We start from the raw sequence: 21168 nt of genomic DNA on the forward strand, positions 1-21168 counted from the left end.
TTCAGTTTTCTTAAAGGGTGTCGGGTTTTCTTGCTGTTCTTTTTCAATTTGCTGGAGATATTGGGTTAGAGAGTCAATAGTCTGTTTTTCCTGTTCTGAGGTAGCTAAGATGAGAAAACAAGTGCCTCACAGGCAGCCGGTTTCAGAACTTAACAGGGAAATGGAAAGTGGGGATTTATTAGAGCCTTGTAGTTGGGCACAGAGTAATGTAATTCAGAGATTTCTACACATTTGGAATGCGAAGACTCATTTACTTACACTACAAACCCAAAAGTACATCGCTTGAATTCACCAGTCACTGTGTGAAAGCGAGAGGAACAATCAACTCCTGTGTGACTTACTGCCTCTTGTAATCCAATGGGGGTCAGTTATGGGTAGGTTTCAACTCATTGGTGTTCAACATCAACTTGCAGCCAGCCATAAGGAAGAGAGAAAGACCACACATTTGGTGCAGAGGCACCACTGATCAGCCTGCACCACATGGTCCAATCATAACAGGGAGTTATGGCCAGAAATCAATAATTACACAACCAAAAGCCAATGGAAAGTCACGCTTGTTGTCATTGGTGTCCCTCAAGGAAAGACCACAAGCGGATGACATTCTTCAACCACAAGAAATCTCCCCTTCCACTTCCTGGCTCTCTTGATCTCTCCCTCAGAAAACAGTTGCCTTTCATGCGCTTTCCTCGCTTTAGAACTTTTCCCAAGAATCATTGCAGCTTCTTTTTTTTTTTTTTTTTGTTCATTATTTAGAGAATATTAGTTTCTGTAATCAAACCCATGTAGATAAGACCTTACATATTTAATACAATGCGTTACCCCTGTACAAATGGAAAAAAAAATTTAACATTTCTAGACCAATATGGCTGTTAATTTCTGTACAATGCCAACTCAACATGGTACAACTGGGATACTTTTTCCAAAGTTGACAGCACAGCTAGTTTCCAAAAATTCAAATTATATGTGTGTATATATATATATATATATATATATATATATATATATATATATTTATATAAAAAGACCAATCGCAGTGTTTTATGCATCAATAGCAGCAACAGCTTTTCCAGGCTCTGCAGTCATTGGAACAAAAATAATAGACATCCAGAACACTCCATTAAAAAAAAAGTACAAAACAAAAATCTCAGAAAACAGCACAAAATTCTGTTACTGTTGTGGTACCTGGCACCAGTTTGTTTTTTGCAGCTTCTTCTTTTAAGTCTTGGTGCATCTGTTCTGCTTTGTCTCTGACTCAGCTCTGATTATATAGATCCATCGAGCCTCCTGGGCTGCTCTAGTACTTCCAACATCTGGGGAAAGAAAACACTCGAACAACTCAGCCAGGAAGAAGTTTCCCGGGATGTGCAGGGGAAAGGTAGAGGAGTGTAGATGCTTGGCGATAGTGAGTATTAGCATCTTCCTTTAACTAAACCTGGGTGCAGTATCTTTTTGGCCACTGGGAGATGGTTCTGTTTTGCTGCCCCTTCCCCACTCCCCCTTCTCCCTGGGGCTAAGCAGAATTCTTTGTTATCTCTGTGTAGTGAGCCTGTGACTCCCACAGGCTGTTGTTTACAGAGTAGCTTCCTGAGAACCCGGGAGCTGGAGAATTTAGAACCTCTGGGAGAGAAAATGCTTTAGATTTTCAGTCACCTCGCCTCCTAAACTCTTCAGCTGTTATGACAAGAGAAAGAATTTCTTATGGGTTGATTTGCATGTCCTAAAAGAGAAACATTCAAATCCAAACAAACGTGAACTTAGTTGGAAATAAAGCTTTTGCAGGTGTAATTGGTTAACATAAGTCTTGTTAACATGTAATTGATTTACATGAGTTCATTCTGAAATAGGGACTCCTGATTCAATAATGCCTGGGGTCCTCATAAAAGGAGAAGAGACATGGAGAAACACAGGCAAAGACAACATGTAGATGGAAGACTGAGAGGGAGTGAGGCTGCCACATGTCAGTGGATGCCTGAGGCTGCTGGGAGAGAATAGAGGGACCTCCCACCAGAAACTTCAGAGAGTATATAGCCCTGCTGACAACGTAAATTTGGCCTTCTAGCCTCCAGAAATAGGAGACAATAGATTTCTTTTGTTCTAAACAACTGGTCTTGTGGTTCTTCATATGGAAGCCCTAGAAAACTAATGAATGATTATCGGATTTTAAAATGCTTCTCCGCAAGCAGGCAGCCACTAGGAGAATATTTGAGGAAAGTGAAACATGCTCAGACCCTTGTCGTACTAGCTGGGATCTGAGTGGAACCATGGGTCTTGATTTTGTCCAGCTTTTTCCACCAGAAGAAAATTGGGGAGCACAATCTCTAGCCAAACGGTGTGTTGGCTCTTAGAAGCTTCTTTATGAAGATTGAGGATGATTTAGCCTTGTCCACCCCGGAACTGCACTTGTTTAAAGTTAGAGTTCATGAGGACCAGGCCTCCATCGTTGCCATTGGCCCCGGTTCTACCCGGGTGGCTTGGCTTGAGCCACTACCCACTCGTACTCCCTGACAGCAGGAATCCAGACAGGCGGTAGGATTGTGATAAAGGCTCATACTTCTCAGAAATTCTTGGCTAGAAAATCTTCTCATTAGGACTTGATTCATGGACTTGTAGCTCTCCAAGCTGTGTTCCATCCTTTGGTTGACAGCCCAGTGGAAATGTTTTTCCAACCTAGACAGAAAAGCTGAGTGTATCTCTTCCTGTGCTAACGCAAAGCTTTGAATTCAACCACCAAATCCCAACAACTTACTGCTTTGATGCATCGTCTCTGCAGCAGCAAGATGATTTTAAAGAAAAAGGAGATCCTTGGACACTTGGTCTTAAAGTTGATACTTAGTTCACTTTCATCATGTTTCTAACTTGTAAAATGTTTTATATTCTACACAATATACTATGTACAGTAGTGTTGTTTATTTATTAAATAACTTCTACTGATAGATGATTAATACATGCTCCTTCTTAGGTTTCTTTTTACTTTGAAAAATGTCAGGTCTGCAGAACAGTTGCAAACATAGTATTATGAATACCTTTATACTATTTATCTCGATGGCTAATTTTCTCTGATGCATGTATGTTGCCTCGTTAGATGGGCCGATAGGTAAATTCAAACTAACTCATTGTTGTCGCGTCAGACCTTCATTGCTGACTGTCCAGAGGGTCAACAGATAGAGATTTGAATTACTGAATGGTTTGATAGTAATTTACAGTTATAACGATATTCCACCTTTAAATAATTAGCATTATTTCTGAAGAACAAAAATATTCTTCTGTATAAACAAACACAATACAATTATCATACTCAAGAACTAACACTGAGCTGATACTATATTATGTATGTATCTGAAATACAGTCTGTGGTGTCAGAAACCATAAAAATTGATATTTTTAGCCATTGCATTAGCTCCCATTGGATGGCATGATCTCCAGCTACCTGAACTGCAGATACATGGGCTTGCAAATAATCAACAGCTGTGGGACCAATATAAGTGAGTTGATTTTCATACTGTGAGTGAAGTACTCTGGTGACAATGGTAGAGACAGGGTGGAGACTGTGGCACTGCTGTGAAGAGACTGCGGCAAAGTGTAACCAGAGGGACACTGCATTTGTGCTACAGTTTAAGGTTTAGCTTGCTGGATGATTGAAGGAAATGTTGATTTACAACTGCTCTGAGATAAAGTTTGCTGGAAGATTGAGGAAACTAGAGGCTTGCATCTGTGCTAGTATATGGAACCTAAACAGTCACTAATTGAGGAATTATGCCTTGATAATCTGGTTTGGGATTGCTGGACTAAACCTGGACTCATACATGATATTCTTCACCTTCCCTACTCTCCAATCTATTTCCCTAATAAATCCCACAACTGTGAGTGAAATCTGTGCGTCAACAGCAAACTAATGGACCAAATGATTCATAGAAATAGGTGCAAGAGCATATGAGATGGCGTATCTGACCAAGTAGCTGTTTGTTTGGGACTATGGATATTATTGATAGGGACAGTTCCCCTTCATGAAGTGGGCAGAAAGCAGACTGGGCCATCTCCATGGTGCATTGGCTTCTATTACAGAGCTCATATGTAAATGTAGGTTCAGATGATTTTGAACTCACAAATGATCTTCAAGATAGCCTTGTAGTTCAAAATCCCTAGCTCTAAGAGAGATGCAAATTAAAACAACTATGAGATATCCTCTCACCCCAGTCAGAATAGCAAAATTTAACAGAACAGCAAGCAATAAATGCTGGTGAGGTTGTGGAAAAACTGGAACCCTTATTCACTGTTGGTGGGAGTGTAAAATGGTGCAACCACTGTGGAAAGCAGTGTGGCGCTTTCTCAAAAAGTTGCAAATAAAGATACCATTTGACTCAGCAATTCCACGACTGGGAATATACCCCAAAGAGACCATAACTGACATCCAAGTAGATATATGCACAACCATGTTTATCGTGGCTTTGTTCACAATAGCAAGGAGTTGAAAACAACCTAAGTGCCCATCAACAAACGAATGGATAGAGAAGCTGTGGTATATTCACACAATGGAATACTACACTGCATTGAAAAACAAGGAATTCATGCAATATTATTCAAAATGGGTGAGCCTGGAGGACATTATGCTGAGTGAAATATCTCAGTCACAAAAGGACAAATACTGCATGGTGCCACTGTTGTAAAACAGGACTGACCTTGGGGTTGGGGGGAGACTGAGAAAGATGGGTTCAATAATGTATACTGTATTGAAACAGAGGAAGGAGAAAATTGTTTAAAATAGATATGTGGTTCAGTATTTTTGTCATGACAGGAGTCCAGAGCGAAAGCTACATGGTGGAGTGGACCTGGGGAAGGGTTTGTTAAACAATGAAAGAATTTTACTTTTCCAAGAGGGTGGTGTACTAGTGGGGGAGGGTTGGGAGGGGAGAAAGGGCAACAATGAATGAATGGAAATCCAAAATTTCTGTAAATTTTTACTGAAAATTGATAATAATTTTAAATAAATTTCTTTTTTTTTAAAAAGATAGCCATGTAGAGCTGTATTTGTGTGTAGGATATTCCTTTCTCCAGTGTTTACTCTGCTGCCACCACTTCATGACCCAAGGCTGAGGCATTTCCTCTAGCTGCTGGAATTTTGTGCTTTGCTCACTTTTAAAGCTTCAGTGGTTGTTGCAAGTCTCAGTTACTGTTTCCCAGAGGTTTAGATCTTTTCTGGTTGGGACTGCTCAAAAGCTTTGAACTTGTCCATTCCTATCTGTTAGAGACACCTCTCTGTCTGAAAAGGAATTACCTTCAGCATTTGTGGGATGTTGCTGTTGTTGTTAGATGCCATCAAGTTGAGTATGACTCATAGTGACCCTATGAACAAAAGATCTGAACCAGTCCTGTCCTGCACCATCCTCACACTTCCTGACACACAAGAGCCCACTGCAGCTGTCACCATGTCAATCCACCTGGTTGAGAGTCTTCCTCCCCTTCACTGACCCTCCACCCTTCCCAACATCATGCCCTTCTCCAAGGAATAACACCTCCTAGCAATATGTCTAAAGTATGTGAGGCAACGTCTCATCATTCTTGCCTCCCAAGAGCACTCTGGCTGCACCTTCTCCAAGACATATCTATTCATTTTCTTGGCCATCCATGGAATATTCAGGACTCTTCTCCAACACCATACTTCAAAGGCATGAATTTTTGGAAAGGTCCCTAACTGCAGATTTTCCCAGTGCAAGGTGTCTCCTTATTTCCTGACAACTTGTATCAAGGGTGTTAATTGTGGATCCAAGAAAGATGAAGCTGTTGACATTTTCAATCTCCTCTCCATCATGACACTGTCTATCGGTCCAATGGTAAGAATCTTTGTTTTCCTGATATTGAGACACAATCCATACTGAAGCCTACATTCCTTGATTTTCTGCAACAAGTGCTTCAAATCCTCCTCACTTCACTTTATTTCAGGAAGTACCGTACAAACAAGAGCCAATCATAATGAAAGAGCAAGTGGAAGCTGCATTGAAGGCATTGGCCAAAAATAAGGCCCCGGGAATCGATGGGAAACCAATTGACTTGCTTCAAATAACAACAGATGCAGCCCTGGATGCACTCACCAGCCTATGCCAGGAATATTGGAGGACAACTTTCTGGCCAATGGATTGGAAGAGGTCTGTATTTGTTCCTGTTCACAAGAAGGGTGATCAACTGAATGTGTAAATGATTGAACAATATCATTACTATCACAAATAAGCAAAATACTACTGAAGATCATTCAAAAACGGCTGGAACAGTACATAGATAGGGAATTTCCAGAAGTTCAAGTGGGATTTAGAAGAGCCTGGGGTACCACGGATATCATTGCTGATGTCAGATGGATCTTGGCTGAAAGTAAGGAATTCCAGAAGAATGTCTATTTATGCTTTATTGACTATGCAAAGTCATTTGACCGTGTGAATCATGACAAGGTGTGGCTGACGCTGAGAAGAATGGGAATCCCAGAGCACTTGATTGTGTTCATGAGGAACTTATACCTGAATCAGGGGGCTGTTGTGCAAACAGAGCAGAGGAGCACTGCATGATTTGAAATTGGGAAGAGAGTGCATCAGGGATGTATTCTATCTCCATACCTGTTCAACCTGTATGCTGAGCAAATTATCTGAGAAGCTGGACTTTATGAAAAGAAATGTGGCATCAGGATTGGAGGGAGACTCATCAATAACCTGCGTTATGCAGATGACACAACTGTACTTGTTGTGTGATTGCTGTTGTTAAGTGTCATCAAGTCATAGAAGACTCATAGTGACCCTATGAACAAAAGACCTGAACACCTGTATAAGTTTCATTGTTTCTCCAAGTTCATAAAGTTTCTGGAAGCAAGCTATTTCAGAAGCGGATATGCCACTCCTGCTTCCAAGCTTGTTTTAATTGGAGAGCTCCACGAAACACTGTCCACCATAGGTAACGATTATCACATTTGACACATCAGTGTCACAGTGTTTAGCATCACAGCAACTACGAGTTAACTCGGTACAGCAAATGGATATACCAGTGCTATACCACTTAGGAAAATGTTTGACCAAAACCAATTAAAACCAGGTGATAGTGGTTAAAAATGAGTTTCTACCCAGCTAACTAAGGTCAACTGATATTCAACAAGGAAATAAAACCGATCAAGTGGGGAAATGACAACCTCTTCAACAAATGGTGCTGGTGCTCGCAAAACTGGACTGCTACCTGCAGAAAGGTGAAACAGGATCCACATCTTACATTACACACAAAAATGAACTCAAGGTGCATCAGAGGCCTGGGAGTAAAGCTTCAAACCATAAAGTTCATCAGAGACAAACTGTGATCAAGCTTAGATGACCTAGCCTATAGTATAAAGAGACTGCCAAATACAGCCAGAAGTGCACAATCTGGAGAGGATAACATTAATGAATAGGACCTTCTAAAGATTAAATCCCGGTGCACATCAAAAGCTTTTCCCAGCAGAGTGAAAAGAAAACCTACTCTCTGGAAACAAACATTTGGCAATACCATTTCAGAATCCCACAGGGCCTCCACAAAAACAAAACAAAACAAAACAAAACAAAACAAAAAACCAAACAAAAAACCTGATCATACAATTACAAAATGGGCAAAATACACGGAAAAATGTTTCACAGAGGACGATCTTTGAATGATCAACAGACACATGAAGAGATGCTCAAAATCACTGGTAATAACAGAGATGCAAATCAGAACCACAATGAGATACCATCTCACTCCAGTAGCAGTGGCAATGTTTAATAGGACAACAAGTAATAAATGCTGGAGAGGTTGTGGAGATATAGGAACTCTTATACACTGTTGGTGGGATTGTAAAATGGTACAGTCACCCTGGGAAGCAGTTTGGTGTTTTCTCAGAAAGGTGAACATAGAAATTCCATATGACCTAGCTATTCCCCTGCTTGGCATATACCCTGAGAAAATGAGAACTGAGGAACAAACAGAGATTTTTACACCAATGTTCATAGCAGCATTATTCACCATTGCAAGAACATGGAAACAGCCTAAATATCCAGTTACAATCGAATGGATTGAGAAGTTATGGTACATTCACATGATGGAATAGTATGTAGTATGCAGGAGCAATGATTTTGTAAATCACTACCTAACATGGGAAGAACTGGAGAGCATTATGTTGAGTGAATTAACTCAGTCGCATAAGGACAAATACGGTATAAGACCATTATTGTAGAAATAAAAAGATAACTAGTAAAATGTGTATGAGGATCTGAGGGATGGGTAGCTGAAGGGTGAGGATGGACATGGGGGCTAATCAAAGGGTCAAACAATTTGATGGGTGGAGAGAGGGATTGGATAAGGAAATGGGAAAGATCTGATGTATTAAACAATATATAAAAACATTGTAAGTAAAACATTTATATATATAAATATTTTTAAAAACCTCCAGACAAAACAGTTTCATTTCTAGTTTCTGACTTCATCAGGTATTTAACTTTGTATCCTTTAATTTTTCTGAGGTCCCGCAATATAAGTCCACTTTTTCATCTAACTTTCCAAAGAGCTCACATACACTTCTTTTTCATATCTTGCTGTGATTCCAGTCTTAGAATAGCTCCTACAATTCCTCTGGCTGTCTAGCGGTATTGTAAGAACCTTCAGAGATTAAAGCAGGTCAACTTGTGCTCCTGTGCTATAATTTTGGCACTTAGATCTTCCAGAGAAGGTAGGTGCACTTTAAACTGAAGATTTTAATCTCCAGCAGTTCCTCGAAATGTAGCTCGTAAAACACACTCTTTAATAAATTATTGCCAGTGCAAAACCTATAAGCTATTTGTTAATTTTATTTAAAAACAAAACCAAGACAAAACACTAAAACAAAGGTGAATTTCATTAGTTAGACCGGCAAGATTTCTTAAAGGTGCTTTTTTTTTTTTCTTTTCTTTTTCTTTTTCTCTCATCACATTGCTTACAAGGCAGTGGTGCCTCCCCTCTTCCCCTCTTCACCATTCCAAGGTTTTCCAAAACACAGTCCCTGCTGGCCAGCAAGCTAAGAGAGCCTTTTATCTTTCCTCCCACATCATCCTCATCTCCTGATCATGTAGATAACTTTAGCCTCTCTGGTTTTCTTCAGCCCTGACAAGCTTCCCTTGCAACCTAGATTCTTTTCTAGAATAATCTCATGGGAGTGGACACAGCTAGGCTGGAGAGAGGGAGTGACGGGGAAGGGAGAAGACCAAAATACTCATTGCTTGCTCTCTTTTATTTAGCTTTCTTCCAGTTTCAAAATGCTTGTCAACAAAATTAGAACAGAAGAGTAGACTTCCTCTTTAAGTGTGTTCCTATGGGCTGTGAATGGTTAAGTTCAATGTTGGATACAGAGTTCTCCTGGTCTGTGCTCTTGTCTACTCCATGCCTATTTACTTATTTATATACATAGAGAAAGTACTCCAAAGGAGCTCATTTTGATGCTATTTAAGGCTTCTTTTTAATGCACCTTCCTTCAAATAACAGCTTTGTAGATCTATAATTCACATTCCATAAAATTCACCCTTTTAAAGAGGACAATTGTGTGTGTTTTTAGTGCAGTGTCACGGTGGTGCAACCATCATCACTGTCTAATTGCTGCACATTTCTCTCAGTAGAAGCAGGAACCACAGCCATTGGTAGTTTCTGCCCACTCCTGTGTCCTCAGCCCCTGATAACTGCTTATGAATTTACTGTGGATTTGCCTTTTCTACGTTTTTTTTTTTTATAAAAATGGAGTTATACAATGTATTTTGTCTGCAAAATTTCCAGTATTCATCCATGTGGTAACAGCAATTACTGTTTCATTTCTTTTTATGGTATTTTAGGGGTAGACCACATTTTGATTATTCATTAATTAAATGATGAGCATTGCATTATTTTTAGTTATTGATGATTAGGTTTTACACTGCTCTGAACATTTGTGATGTATTTATATTTTTTTAGTTTTTTTAATTGCAGTAAAAATAGATATATATATATAACACAATGTCTTAGACTGAATTCTTTTGTGGAGGAAAACTAGTTAAGTGTGTGTGTAAGTAATGGTTTAGGCAGCAGTGGAGATGGCCAAGTCCCAAATCTTTGGGTCAGATTTCAGGCTGGAGGCTTCTACTGACTTACGTGGTTGCAGGGAGTGAAGAACCTGAAATCAGCAAGTCAGATAGAAGGCTGCTCTCATGGGGTTGTGAGAATTAGCAAATCCCAATATCTGCAGGTCAGACCCCAGGATGCTGGCTCAAGACCCAAGAATCATAGGTTAGAGGGTGACACAGATACCAGGGCTGACAGAGGGTAGGTTTTGTCAGTCGTTCATTTGTGTATGTTGTCTTTGGGATATACCCTGAGAAAACTCACCTTCCAATTCATTGGCTGCTCACCGCAGATCACAGAATGGGAGGAGATTATATAACATCTGCAGAGCCACTGAGAATCATGGCCTTACCAGACTGACACGTAACTTTAACATCACAACCAACATCGGCCAATTCAACATTTTCTACCTGTACAGTTCAGTGACACTGATTACATTTATCATGTAGAACCATCACCTGTATTTTTTGCCAAAATTCTAGTCATTCTTAAGAGATAATCTCTCCTACTCAGTGTTTCCTGAACTCTTCTTCGCCCACACCCTTCTACACTGTGAACTAAGAACTAAAATTCATTTTCACAAAAAAAGTTAAGTGGATTCCCCCAACTGCCGATTTATCTATTTTCCTAGTTTCCCCTCTAACAAATACCTAAGACATCATTTACATTTTTTTGGACTTCTTTAGATTAAAACTTTGGAGCAGACCAAAACCATTGAAGACCTTGGCAAGTCCAGGGACAAACTGGAGAAGCTGAAGGAGAAAGCGGAGAAGCAGCTCCTATCAGTGAGGGCAGAGCTTGACAGCAGCGAGCATGAGGCGAAGGAGCACAAGGAGAGGGCCCGGAGCATGATGGACGTGGTCGCCAGTGAGGTGAAGACGCTAAGGAAATCTCTGGAAGAGGCGGAAAAGAGAGAAAAGCAGGTGAGCAGAAATCAGGCGGAGAAGCCACCTTGTTTCAGAAATGGCAGGACACTTTAAAAGTGGGATATTTGAACTCAGGGTGCTTCAAGAACAGTTTTCAGTCTCTCTCTTTTTTAAAAAAAATTTTATTTTATTAATTTTAATGAACATTTACAGAGATTTTGGATTTCCATTCATTCATTGTTGCACTTTTTTCTCTATCCCCCAACCCCAGTTTGCTCTTCTCTTCGAAAAGCAAAAGATAAACTCCCTCATGAGTATACAATCCCCCCCGCCCCAAATGCACTCCACTATGCAATCTTAATTCTGGATTCCTGTGGTAACCACAATACCCTATCTATATCGATTTTAAACTGTTCTCTCCCTCATCTGTTTCAATGCAGGTTACATAATCTATCCAGTTTTTCTCAGTCTTACCCCAACCCTGATGTCAGTCCCATTTTACAACAGTGGCATTATGCAGCATTTGTCTTTTGAGGGGTTTGATGTCAGTAGATTTCCATGTCATTTAGTATCTTTTTAGCAATTACTTCCTCTGCATCAGAGAGCTGGACATTGACTAAGGATGACGGAAGAATCCATGCCTTTGAGTTGTGGTGCTGGAGAAAAGTTTAGAACATACTATGGACCCCCAAGAAAACAAATAGGTCTGTCTTGGAGAGGCTGAAACCAAGTTTCTCTTTTGAGGCTAGGATTTTGAAGTTCCCATTTCACATACTTTGGGCATGTGGCCAGGAAGGACTGGTCCTTGGAGAAGAACATTATGCTTGGAAGGGTGGAGGGACAGGACAAGAGAAGAAGACCCCAGATGAGGTGGGTTGATAGAGTAACTGAGTCAGTGGGGGTTGGTGTGTTGGGTCAGTGTGACTGGCTCAGAAAAGGGTAGCCTTCAGAGCTGTTGTACATAGAGTCACTATGGGTCGCAGGTGACTCTACAGTGCACAACAACAACAACAACAACCAGTATTTTTTTTTTATTATTATTTGTGTGTGTGTATCATCAAATCAGATCTGACTGGTACAGGAGGAGATTGTTTCTCCTTCTCCAGCAGAGCATCTGGTGGATTTGAACCGAGGGCTTCTGTGATTGCAGTACACATTCTTGCCACTAGGCCACCAGAGCTCTCTAACAACCAGTATTTTTTTTTTTTTTTAAGATTGCCAGTAACTTTGAATTTACTCCGCAGAGAAACAGAATTCTCATTTTGTGCCTTGAGTTGCCTGGAAATAAAGAAGCTTGTGTTGGGGGAGTAGAGAGCTTGTCTGTCTGTCTGGGGCGAGGCTTTTTTATGATGCCCAGGGTTGTCTCTGAAGCATCTCAGTTCTCATCCCAATTTTTCTAATGTTAACCAGAGCTTCGGGATCAGGACTGGAGCTTTATCTCAAGGTGCAATCTGTGGAAGGAAATAGCTGTAAATCTTCAGCAGTGGCCACAGGCTTGCTGGTCAACCCGGTTCAGACTTGAGTTATAAAGCAGCAGAGGTGGGCTGGCTGGCCTCAGGTTGGGGCGCTCCATCTGGGGAGGACATTCCGGGGTCAAGCGCATAAAGATCCTTCTGGGCAGCCTGACCCTAGCCGGCTTTTTTTTTTGGCTTTCATCTCTCTTCTGCAGCTCAAAGGGCAACGAGTGGACTCTGATCCTGGGATTGTTTTTCTCCTTGGCTGCCTCTGCTTTGACTCATGTGTCAGGCCCAGCTGGGCAAAGGCAGAGTGTAAGAGTGAGTGAGCTGGGAAAGAAAGCCCCCAGCGGTGCCTGGGGAGCTCTGGCCCAGTCAAGGGCGAGCAAGGTATGAGGGAAACGTTTTCATCAGTCTGGGGGGCGCGCTCCTGGATGTCTTCAGATTGTGTCCCCTTTTCTAAAACGGAAGGCATCAGGGTGTTGTCAGCCAATGCTGCTTTATCTATTTCAGCTTTATCTTAGAATTAAACCACAGAAACCAGCTAATGGGAATTCAAAGGGGTTTCAGGCATGTTTCTTCAGTCCTGAGATTTCAGCTTCTGTTTTTTTTTTAAATAAAATTTTAATTTTATAATTTTAATTTTTAATTGTGATTTTAATGAAAGTAATACAGAAAAGTTAGATTTTCACTCATTCATTGTTGCATTGTTTACTCTCCTCCCTCCCACCCTTCCCCATCTCCCGGTTCATTTTTTTTTTTAAATTTAGTTTGTTTATTTTTCATTTCAATGAACGTCTACAGAGATTTTGGAATTCCATTCATTCATTGTTGCACCCTTCTCCCCGCACAAACCCCTCCCCCCTCCCCCCTCATTTTTTTTTTTAGGAAAAATATTCATTCATTATTTCACAATTACCTCCCTCCCCACTCCCAGTCCTCTTTGCAATGTACCTCTTATTCTGGGCTAGTGTTGTATATATATAATGTCTAATTATATATTCCTTGTAACATTTCTTTCCTTTCCCTATTCTAATGCAGTGTTCATTATCTATCCACTCTTATCCTATTCTTCTCCAAAACCCTCATGTCAGACCAGCTTTACAACAGTGGTCCTATGTAGTATTTGTCCTTTTGTGACTGAGATAGTTCACTCAGCAGAATGACGTGTACCTCAACAAGAAAAAGGTAAACAGCCAAATAGCAAAATGGTCCCAGGATATGAGAAGACTCTTCACCAAAGAAGACATTCAGATGTCAGACAAACACATGAAGAAATGCTCAAAATCTCTAGCTATCAGAGAGATGCAAATAAAAACATTGATTCTGAGATATCATCTCAGCCCAGCAATAACAGCAAAGTTCAACAGAGCAACAAACAATAAATGCTGGCGAGGTTGTGGAGAGATTGGAACCATTATTCACGACTGGTGGGAGTGTAAATTGGTGCCACCATTATGGAAGATGGTTTGGCGCTTTCTCAAAAAGTTAGAAATAGGTACACTAGCAATGATACTACTGGGGATATATCCTAAAGAAACCTAAACCACCATCAAAACAGATATGTGCACAGCCATGTTTGCTGCTGCATTATTTACAATAGCAAAGAGATAGAAGCAACCCAAGTGCCCATCAACAAATGCATAAATAGAAAAACTATATGATATATTCATACAATGGAATACTACACAGCACTGAAAAACAAGGAACTAAAAAAACCCATTGTACAGCAAGAGATTTCTGCTTTTAATGGACAAATCCTTACCCTGGGTTAGGACACGGAGTCATAGGGAGCTCAGGGTCTTATCCAGTTTCTTAACCTCAGTTCTTGACTTGGTAACTAACACCATGTTAGTTGGATAATCAGAGAAGTGGTTATGAAGTCACTGAGGACTGGAACCTGAGGAGATTTCAGAGATAAGTTAGTAGAGTAGAAATGAGAGAACTAACACTGATGGGCTGTTGTCCCATTGGCCTCTGGCACCCTGTTGGGATCCATAACAGTTTCAACTGCTGATTTTTCAGAAGTTGATCACCAGGCATTTGCTTCTCCTACCTTAGTCTGGAAGCTCCCCTAAAACCACTTCAGCATTATTAAAACAAAACAAAACAAAACAAAAGCCAAACACACTGCTGTGAAGTAGATTCTGACTCATGATGACACTCCGTCCCCATGGATTTCATCATCACATCATTTTTTTTTTAATTGGTTCACATACAATGATTTGTTTATATTGTGTTTCACTCATGTACATGGTATTTTTTTCTGTCCCCTCCCTTCACCCACCAAACTGTGTGACTCTGCAGTTTTCCACCCCCCTCACCACCCTCTGCCCCCTGCCCAGTCCTCTTTCCTCCTTGGATCACTATACCCATCTTACTGATTATCCTTCTGTTTTTACAATGATGCTCTTAGACACGGCTTGCTCTATGTGCCCAAGTTCCTTCACTCAGCCTAATGCTTTCTAGCCTCTCCCATGTTGCACAGTATTTTAAAAAAGAACATTACTCCTGAGTGCTGCATTGTATTCCATCATGTGAATGTACCATAATTTCTCAATCCAGTCATTTGTTGATGGACATTTTAGGCTGTCTCCATGTTCTTGATATTGTGAATAATACTGCTATGAACACTGGTGTACAAATCTCTGTAATTGGAAGGGGCTGCCTCATTTTTCTTCAGTGGAACAGCTGGTGGATTTGAACTGCCAACCTTCAGCCAGTAGCCCAACACTTAGCCTATTAAGGCACCATGCCGTTGTTGTGTATCATCGAGTCAGAATCAACTCATATAGTTGACCCTCCAGTTGGTTTTCACAGGCAATAAATCGAACAGGAGGAGACAGCCTATCTTTCAAAAGCCTCCAGTCTGAGATTAATATAGTGGTTTGGGTTGTGAATGGAAATCTGTGGGAGTAGGGTGAGGTTTTAGAAGTTCTCTTGTTTTCATCCTCTGTGTCTCTCTGGCCGTTTGTTCTCATTACTTGGAGGTTCACTGCCCACTTGGAATTCCACCATGTAGTACACATTATCTTCTGACAAGGCCAACTGTTGCATAACAAGTCTTCCTGTGTGGAGTTACAGCACAGTCTTCACTCCATCTAACCTGAGTTGGTTACTCCAACCCCGGGTGAGGAAATGGAATCATAGCACGGTCAGAGTCTCTTCCATTTCTTACCCTCGATTCTTGACTCGGTAGCCAACACCACATTAGCTGGCTAATCAGAGGAGTGGTTAGGAACTCCCAGAAGATTGAAACTTGAGGAGATTTCAGAAAGAAGTTAGCAGGATAGATGTGAGTGGCCTATCACTATAGTGAGATAAGCAATTTGCCTACATGAATCCATGGTGGTGCAAAAAGTCTTAACCTTGGCTACTAAACAAAAGGTTGATGGTTCGACTCCACCCAGAGGTGACACAGAATAAAGTCCTGGTGATCTACTTCATAAAAGAGGACAGTCCTTAGTCAAAGCCCATGGAGAACAGTTTTACTTTGACAGACATGGGGTTGCCACAGGTCAAATTGATTTCCTGGCAAAAGCTTTGTTTACCTTGTGCAGATCTGCGTTCCCATGGTTGTGTTTGTTTTTGTTGTAGCACTTGGCTCAGCTGTCATGGTACATTTCATCCTCTAGGTAATGTGATTGTGTTTGATTTTGCAGCTGACGGACTTCAAGGAAGTGGTTTCCCAGATGCTGGGCTTGAAGGTGACCAGTCTCGCGCTTCCTGACTACGAGATCATCAAGTGTCTCGAGAGGCTGATCCACTCGCAGCAGCACCACCTTGTCACCTGCGCCTGCCTCAAAGGCATGATAGCTGGGCGAGACAGGCACCCGCAGGAGGCCCTGAAACCTCTTCACTGAACAGCCACTTAGGATGGAGGTGGAGCTAAGAGAAGGACACGAATCAGGTCCACAAGTTCCCCGTGGCTCTGAATTTTGATCACTGTGTGAACATCGCGTACTTTCACGATACTAATGAGAACACATCACTGACAAACACCACACAGCTACAACTCCAAAGGTGCCAGCCTGATAGAAATGCTCAGTACTAACACCACCTATCGTTTGTTAGCATGTTAGGACCCAGAAGAATTTTACTAGATTACTCCAGATAATTCCACAACATGTAAATAGTGAAATGAAGGTAGGGAATTTCGCATTCCTGAGGCATTTATTATGGTCATTGGCTTTAGCATCAATCAATTCTGTTCCCATCACGACCGTGTGGAGAAGCTTTTTTGTTTTTTATTTACACCTCAGTGGGACTCAGAGAGGGGATTCTCTATCCCAATGAGAGTAGAAAGAACAGCACGTCTATTCACGACAAAGGCCTTGCTCCACCGTCCCAGAGACCCCTGGGCGTATTCTTGTACAAAGGAAGGAAAACACCCCTACACTTGAGAATTACATCCTAGAGTGTCTGAGTTCTAGGAAAAGAACATAGATGGTTTTCTCAAAAAATAATTAGCAGAACCCAGTTGCCACTCCTGGCTCACTCCCACTCATGGCTGCCCATGCGTGTCGGTGACATGGAGAACTGGCCTCGTAGGATGTGTAGTGGTTGATGGTCTGGAAGTCAATCACCAGGCCTTTCTTCTGCTGTATGCTGGAGAGACTCGAGCCTTTGACCTTTTGATTAGTAGCCAAGTTCATTAACCATTTGCACCACTCTTACAAACCAGAAGTCCCATAAGAAACTTAATCTGCTTGAAAGGTTTAATCACATTGTGTCCAGTGATAATTTTTAAAGTTTGAACAGAGTTGATCTCACTCAGTATTTTTAAAGGATCAGAATTTTCTGAGGACTTTCGGTTCTCTATAACTTTCTACTTTTTTAAAAAAATGTGGCAAAACAAGAAGAGTTTAACATTTGCCATTTTGATTATTTTTATTTCATTTATCATTTTGACCAATATAGTTCTGTCTTCCCTTTTATTGCTGCTCTGTAAATGTGTTCCAGGAAACCAGGTTCTTAAATTCACTGAGAAAAAGATGTTACTATTTTGGGTAATTTATCTCCTTTTTAGGAGTCCTTGAACGATGCCGTAGTGTAAATGTTTGGCTGTTAACTGGAAGGTTGGTGCTTCACACCAATCTCCTCCACACACCTGGGCCTCGTAACTATGTGAAACACTGTACTTCTTAGTCTACGTAGGGTTGTTGGGAGCTGGGGTCAACTCTATGGTAATTGTTTTGGACTTCACTGTTTGTTTTCTTCTTCTTCCTTGGGTATTAAATATTTGCTTGTGTTTTGAATGTCCCTGAAAGAAAGCAACAGTATCTAAGATAGAAGAGGAAAAACAGCTCTATGGTGCCCAGACATAAAAGAAAATGCAAAAATCTAAAACCAAGCAATGAGCCTGACACAGGTTGGTGAGGAGATCATGGAAGGAATAGAGGCTGAACCCCAGGCTTGGATTCAGCTCAAGGGTGGTCCCTTGACTACACGCACACGTGCGCGCGTGCACACACACACACACACACACGCACCCCAGTCAGTTCTTACAAAGACTGTTAGCACAAGCAGTTACCCCTCTGGTAAGCATTCCAAAGATGCTCCACTGCTGTCCTAGAAGACCACTTCCTGTGCATGAGGAAGTGATGTCACCACTGACCTGTCTCTGGAGCCTTCTCCAACTTGGAGGGTCTATACTCGGCCTCACGTTGATGCAGCCATGGGCCCGGGGAAGGAGGGAGGGATTGTGTTGGCATGCCTCTTCTGTTTTCATTTTCCAAATGGAGTCCTTAATAAACTTGGTGTATTTCTTGCAAATATCTTTTCTGCAATGTTGTTATGAAATCTATCATTTTCCACCTTTCTAAAAGATAGTGGTTAGGACACAAATGACATAAAATTAGCCAGCCTAACCATTTTTAAGTATACAATTCAGCAGGGCCTCCTTTTAATTTTGACTCTGTAAATGTTTTCTAGGAAACCACATCCTTAACTTTCCTGAGAAGAATGTATTATTGGTTTGTTGACTCAAACCCATGTCCATCTTAAGTACAACTGAATGAACCTTGGTTGCTCCTGTACCGTCTCCAGGATCTATATGTTTGAGTTCTTCCTTGTGACTTTTGGGTCAATCCATCATTGAGACTCACTCTCATTTCCCTTGAGGCTCTGTTCTACCAAACATGATACCTGTCTCTCATGAGTGGTCCTCCCTGATGAATGGTCTGAAGGAAACAAGAAGACGTCTCCCCAAACTTGTAGAGAGTTGCACTGCCAACCCAAAGGCAGGTGGTTCAAATCTACTATCTGCTCCGTGGGACAAAGATGAACAATCGTTCCCCCTGTAATCTACAACCTCGGGCCCAGCTGTAAATCAGTTCTGAGCTGACAGCACTCAATAGTAACAATCCTCACATGCTGGTTGTGTTTCTTCTGAGAAGGGTGTGTTCATTCTTCTGGCAGCCCACGATACAGTCTATGTTCTACACCAACACTTTTCCACAATAGTCAAAAGACTTCCTCTTTGAAAACATAAAATATGTTAGACTACATTCCGTTTTGACTTATTCTATTTTTGGATTGGTAAGAGAGTCTGAAAGTGGTTCCTAGTGGTTAGTATTTTGCTTTCCCCTTCTTACGTGGATATGTTTATTCCAAATATACGTTTACATAATAATTCAAATCTGTGACTCCAGTGTCTATATTATAATCGTTGATGAATACAAAACACGAAATTATTTAATCCCTGAGGATTTCTAATGGAAAGACACACCAGATAAAAGCAGGACATTCTACCCGTATTGGGATCCATATGCACATTAACTATTTTTCACATGAATCCATTGGAAACCTTGGCTAAAATGCCACTTGGTAATTGTCCTACCTGCGTGGTCTCTATCCAAGAGGAGGCATGTAGGGTCACAGGCTATTTATTTGTTTTAAAAAATTTCTTTCAGCTTCAGTGTTTCATGTCAAATTGTACACCTTATTAGTATCCAGGTATGTTTTATGTTGCCCAAGAAAATGCATTAGGTTGATAAGATTTTTCTAGAAAGGGCTTCAATTATTTAAGACTAACTCATTTAACAAAGACTCTTGAGTGATAATTACTACACAGGTAATTATTAGGATCAATGTCCAAGATATTTAAAGATATCTATAAAATATTTCTATTAAGATAAAGGTAAAGCTTGAGCCTTCTAAATTTCAGATTTGCAGGATAGTCTTATAGATGATCAGAGGGTGGCTCATGTCAAGGGATGATGATCTGAGGAGCTGTTAAAGAGTGTCTGTCCTGATAATATAGCAGTGAAATTGAGCACTTAAGAGTACAATTTTCATGCAAAACATTTCTTAGATACATTAACATTGAACTGGGATAACTACATTCACTATATGTAGTAATGGTCACATCCACACAAGTGCAACCCACTTAGTTTCTTGTCAACAAGTGGGGTCTATGAGTTGTGTTTTCCTCAATGTAGCTTCCATATTGTTATTCCTTCCCTTGTGTAAAATCCGTCACTCTTTTGAGGTTCCTGATAGCTGGGATATAACTATATTCTATTTTCTATGTTGTTATTCCTTGCCTTCAAGGAGCAGCCTGGTTTAACCCTCTCCAGGATAAATCTGTTTGTTTTCTTAGCAGTCCATGGTACCCTCAACACTCTTCTCGAACACCGAAGCTCAAAAAACATCAATTCTCCTTTTATCCTCCCTGGTCATTGTCCAGCTCTCTGACGCATAACAAGTGATTGCAAAGACCATGGCCTGTACCAGATGCACCTTAGTCTCCAGAGACACACTGTTGGTCTTCAGTACTTTAGAGAGGTCCCTAACAGCAGACTTTCCCATCACAATACGTTTTTTGATTTCCTGGCTGCTGGTGCCAAGAGCGTTGACTGTGGAGTCGAGCAAACTGAAGCTGTGAACAATCTCAATCTCTTCGCCATCCATCCTGATGCTACCAATTGGTCCAGTGGTGAGAATCTTTGTCTTCTTGACATTGAGCCTCAGTCCATACTGAAGGCTGCAGTCCTTGACCCTCTGCAGTAAGTGCACGAGGTTCTCCTCAGTTTCAGCGAGCAAGGTTGTGTCATCTGCATAACACAGTTTGTTGATAGATCTTCCACCAATCCTAACGCCATGCGTCTCCTCATAGAGCCCAGCCTCTCGGATAATCTGCTCTGCATACAGGTTGAAAAGGTATGGAGATAGGACACATCCCTGGCACACACCCTTCCCAATTTTGAACCATGCAGTGTTACCCTGCTCTGTTCTGACGACTGCCTCTTGGTCCAAGTATAGGTTTCGCATTACCATGATTAAATGTTCTGGGATTCCCATTCTTCTCAGAGTCAGCCACAGTTTGTTATGATCCACACAGTCAAATGCCTTTGCATAATCAATGAAGCACAGATAGACATTCTTCTGGTATTCTCTGCTTTCAGCTAAGATCCATCTAACATTGGCTACAATATCCGTAGTACCATGACCCCTTCTAAACCCAGCCTGGACTTCTGGCAGTTCTCTGCTGGTGTGCTGTTCCAGTTGTTTTTGGATAATCTTCAGTAGAATCTTGCTTGCGTGTGAAATCAATGCTATTGTTCTGTAGTTTCCACACTCAGTTGGGTCGCCCTTATTTGGAATGGGATCAAATATAGACCTCTTCCAGTCAGCTGGCCAAGTGTTTGTTCTCTAGATTTCTTGGCACAACTTGGTGAGCACATCCAGGGCAGCATCTGTTAGCTGAAATACGTCAATTGGAATACCATCTATTTCTTTTCTCTTGG

At 41.1% G+C, this 21168-nt stretch overlaps 1 protein-coding gene across 1 annotated transcript in view; it reads left to right on the top strand.

Annotated features, from left to right (window-relative positions):
• Positions 1–16281, top strand: part of CCDC170 (coiled-coil domain containing 170) — a 159795-nt gene extending 143514 nt beyond the window's left edge. The window contains exons 10-11 of the mRNA XM_006882803.1: positions 10785–11021; positions 16081–16281. Coding sequence (XP_006882865.1) covers positions 10785–11021; positions 16081–16281 — 438 coding nt within the window. The remainder of the gene's footprint in view (positions 1–10784; positions 11022–16080) is intronic.
• The last annotated feature ends 4887 nt before the right edge of the window (positions 16282–21168 follow it).

The sequence above is a fragment of the Elephantulus edwardii genome, unplaced genomic scaffold (genome assembly GCF_000299155.1).
Source record: "Elephantulus edwardii isolate Elephantulus edwardi_28Jun2011 unplaced genomic scaffold, EleEdw1.0 scaffold00024, whole genome shotgun sequence".
NCBI lineage: Eukaryota > Metazoa > Chordata > Mammalia > Macroscelidea > Macroscelididae > Elephantulus > Elephantulus edwardii.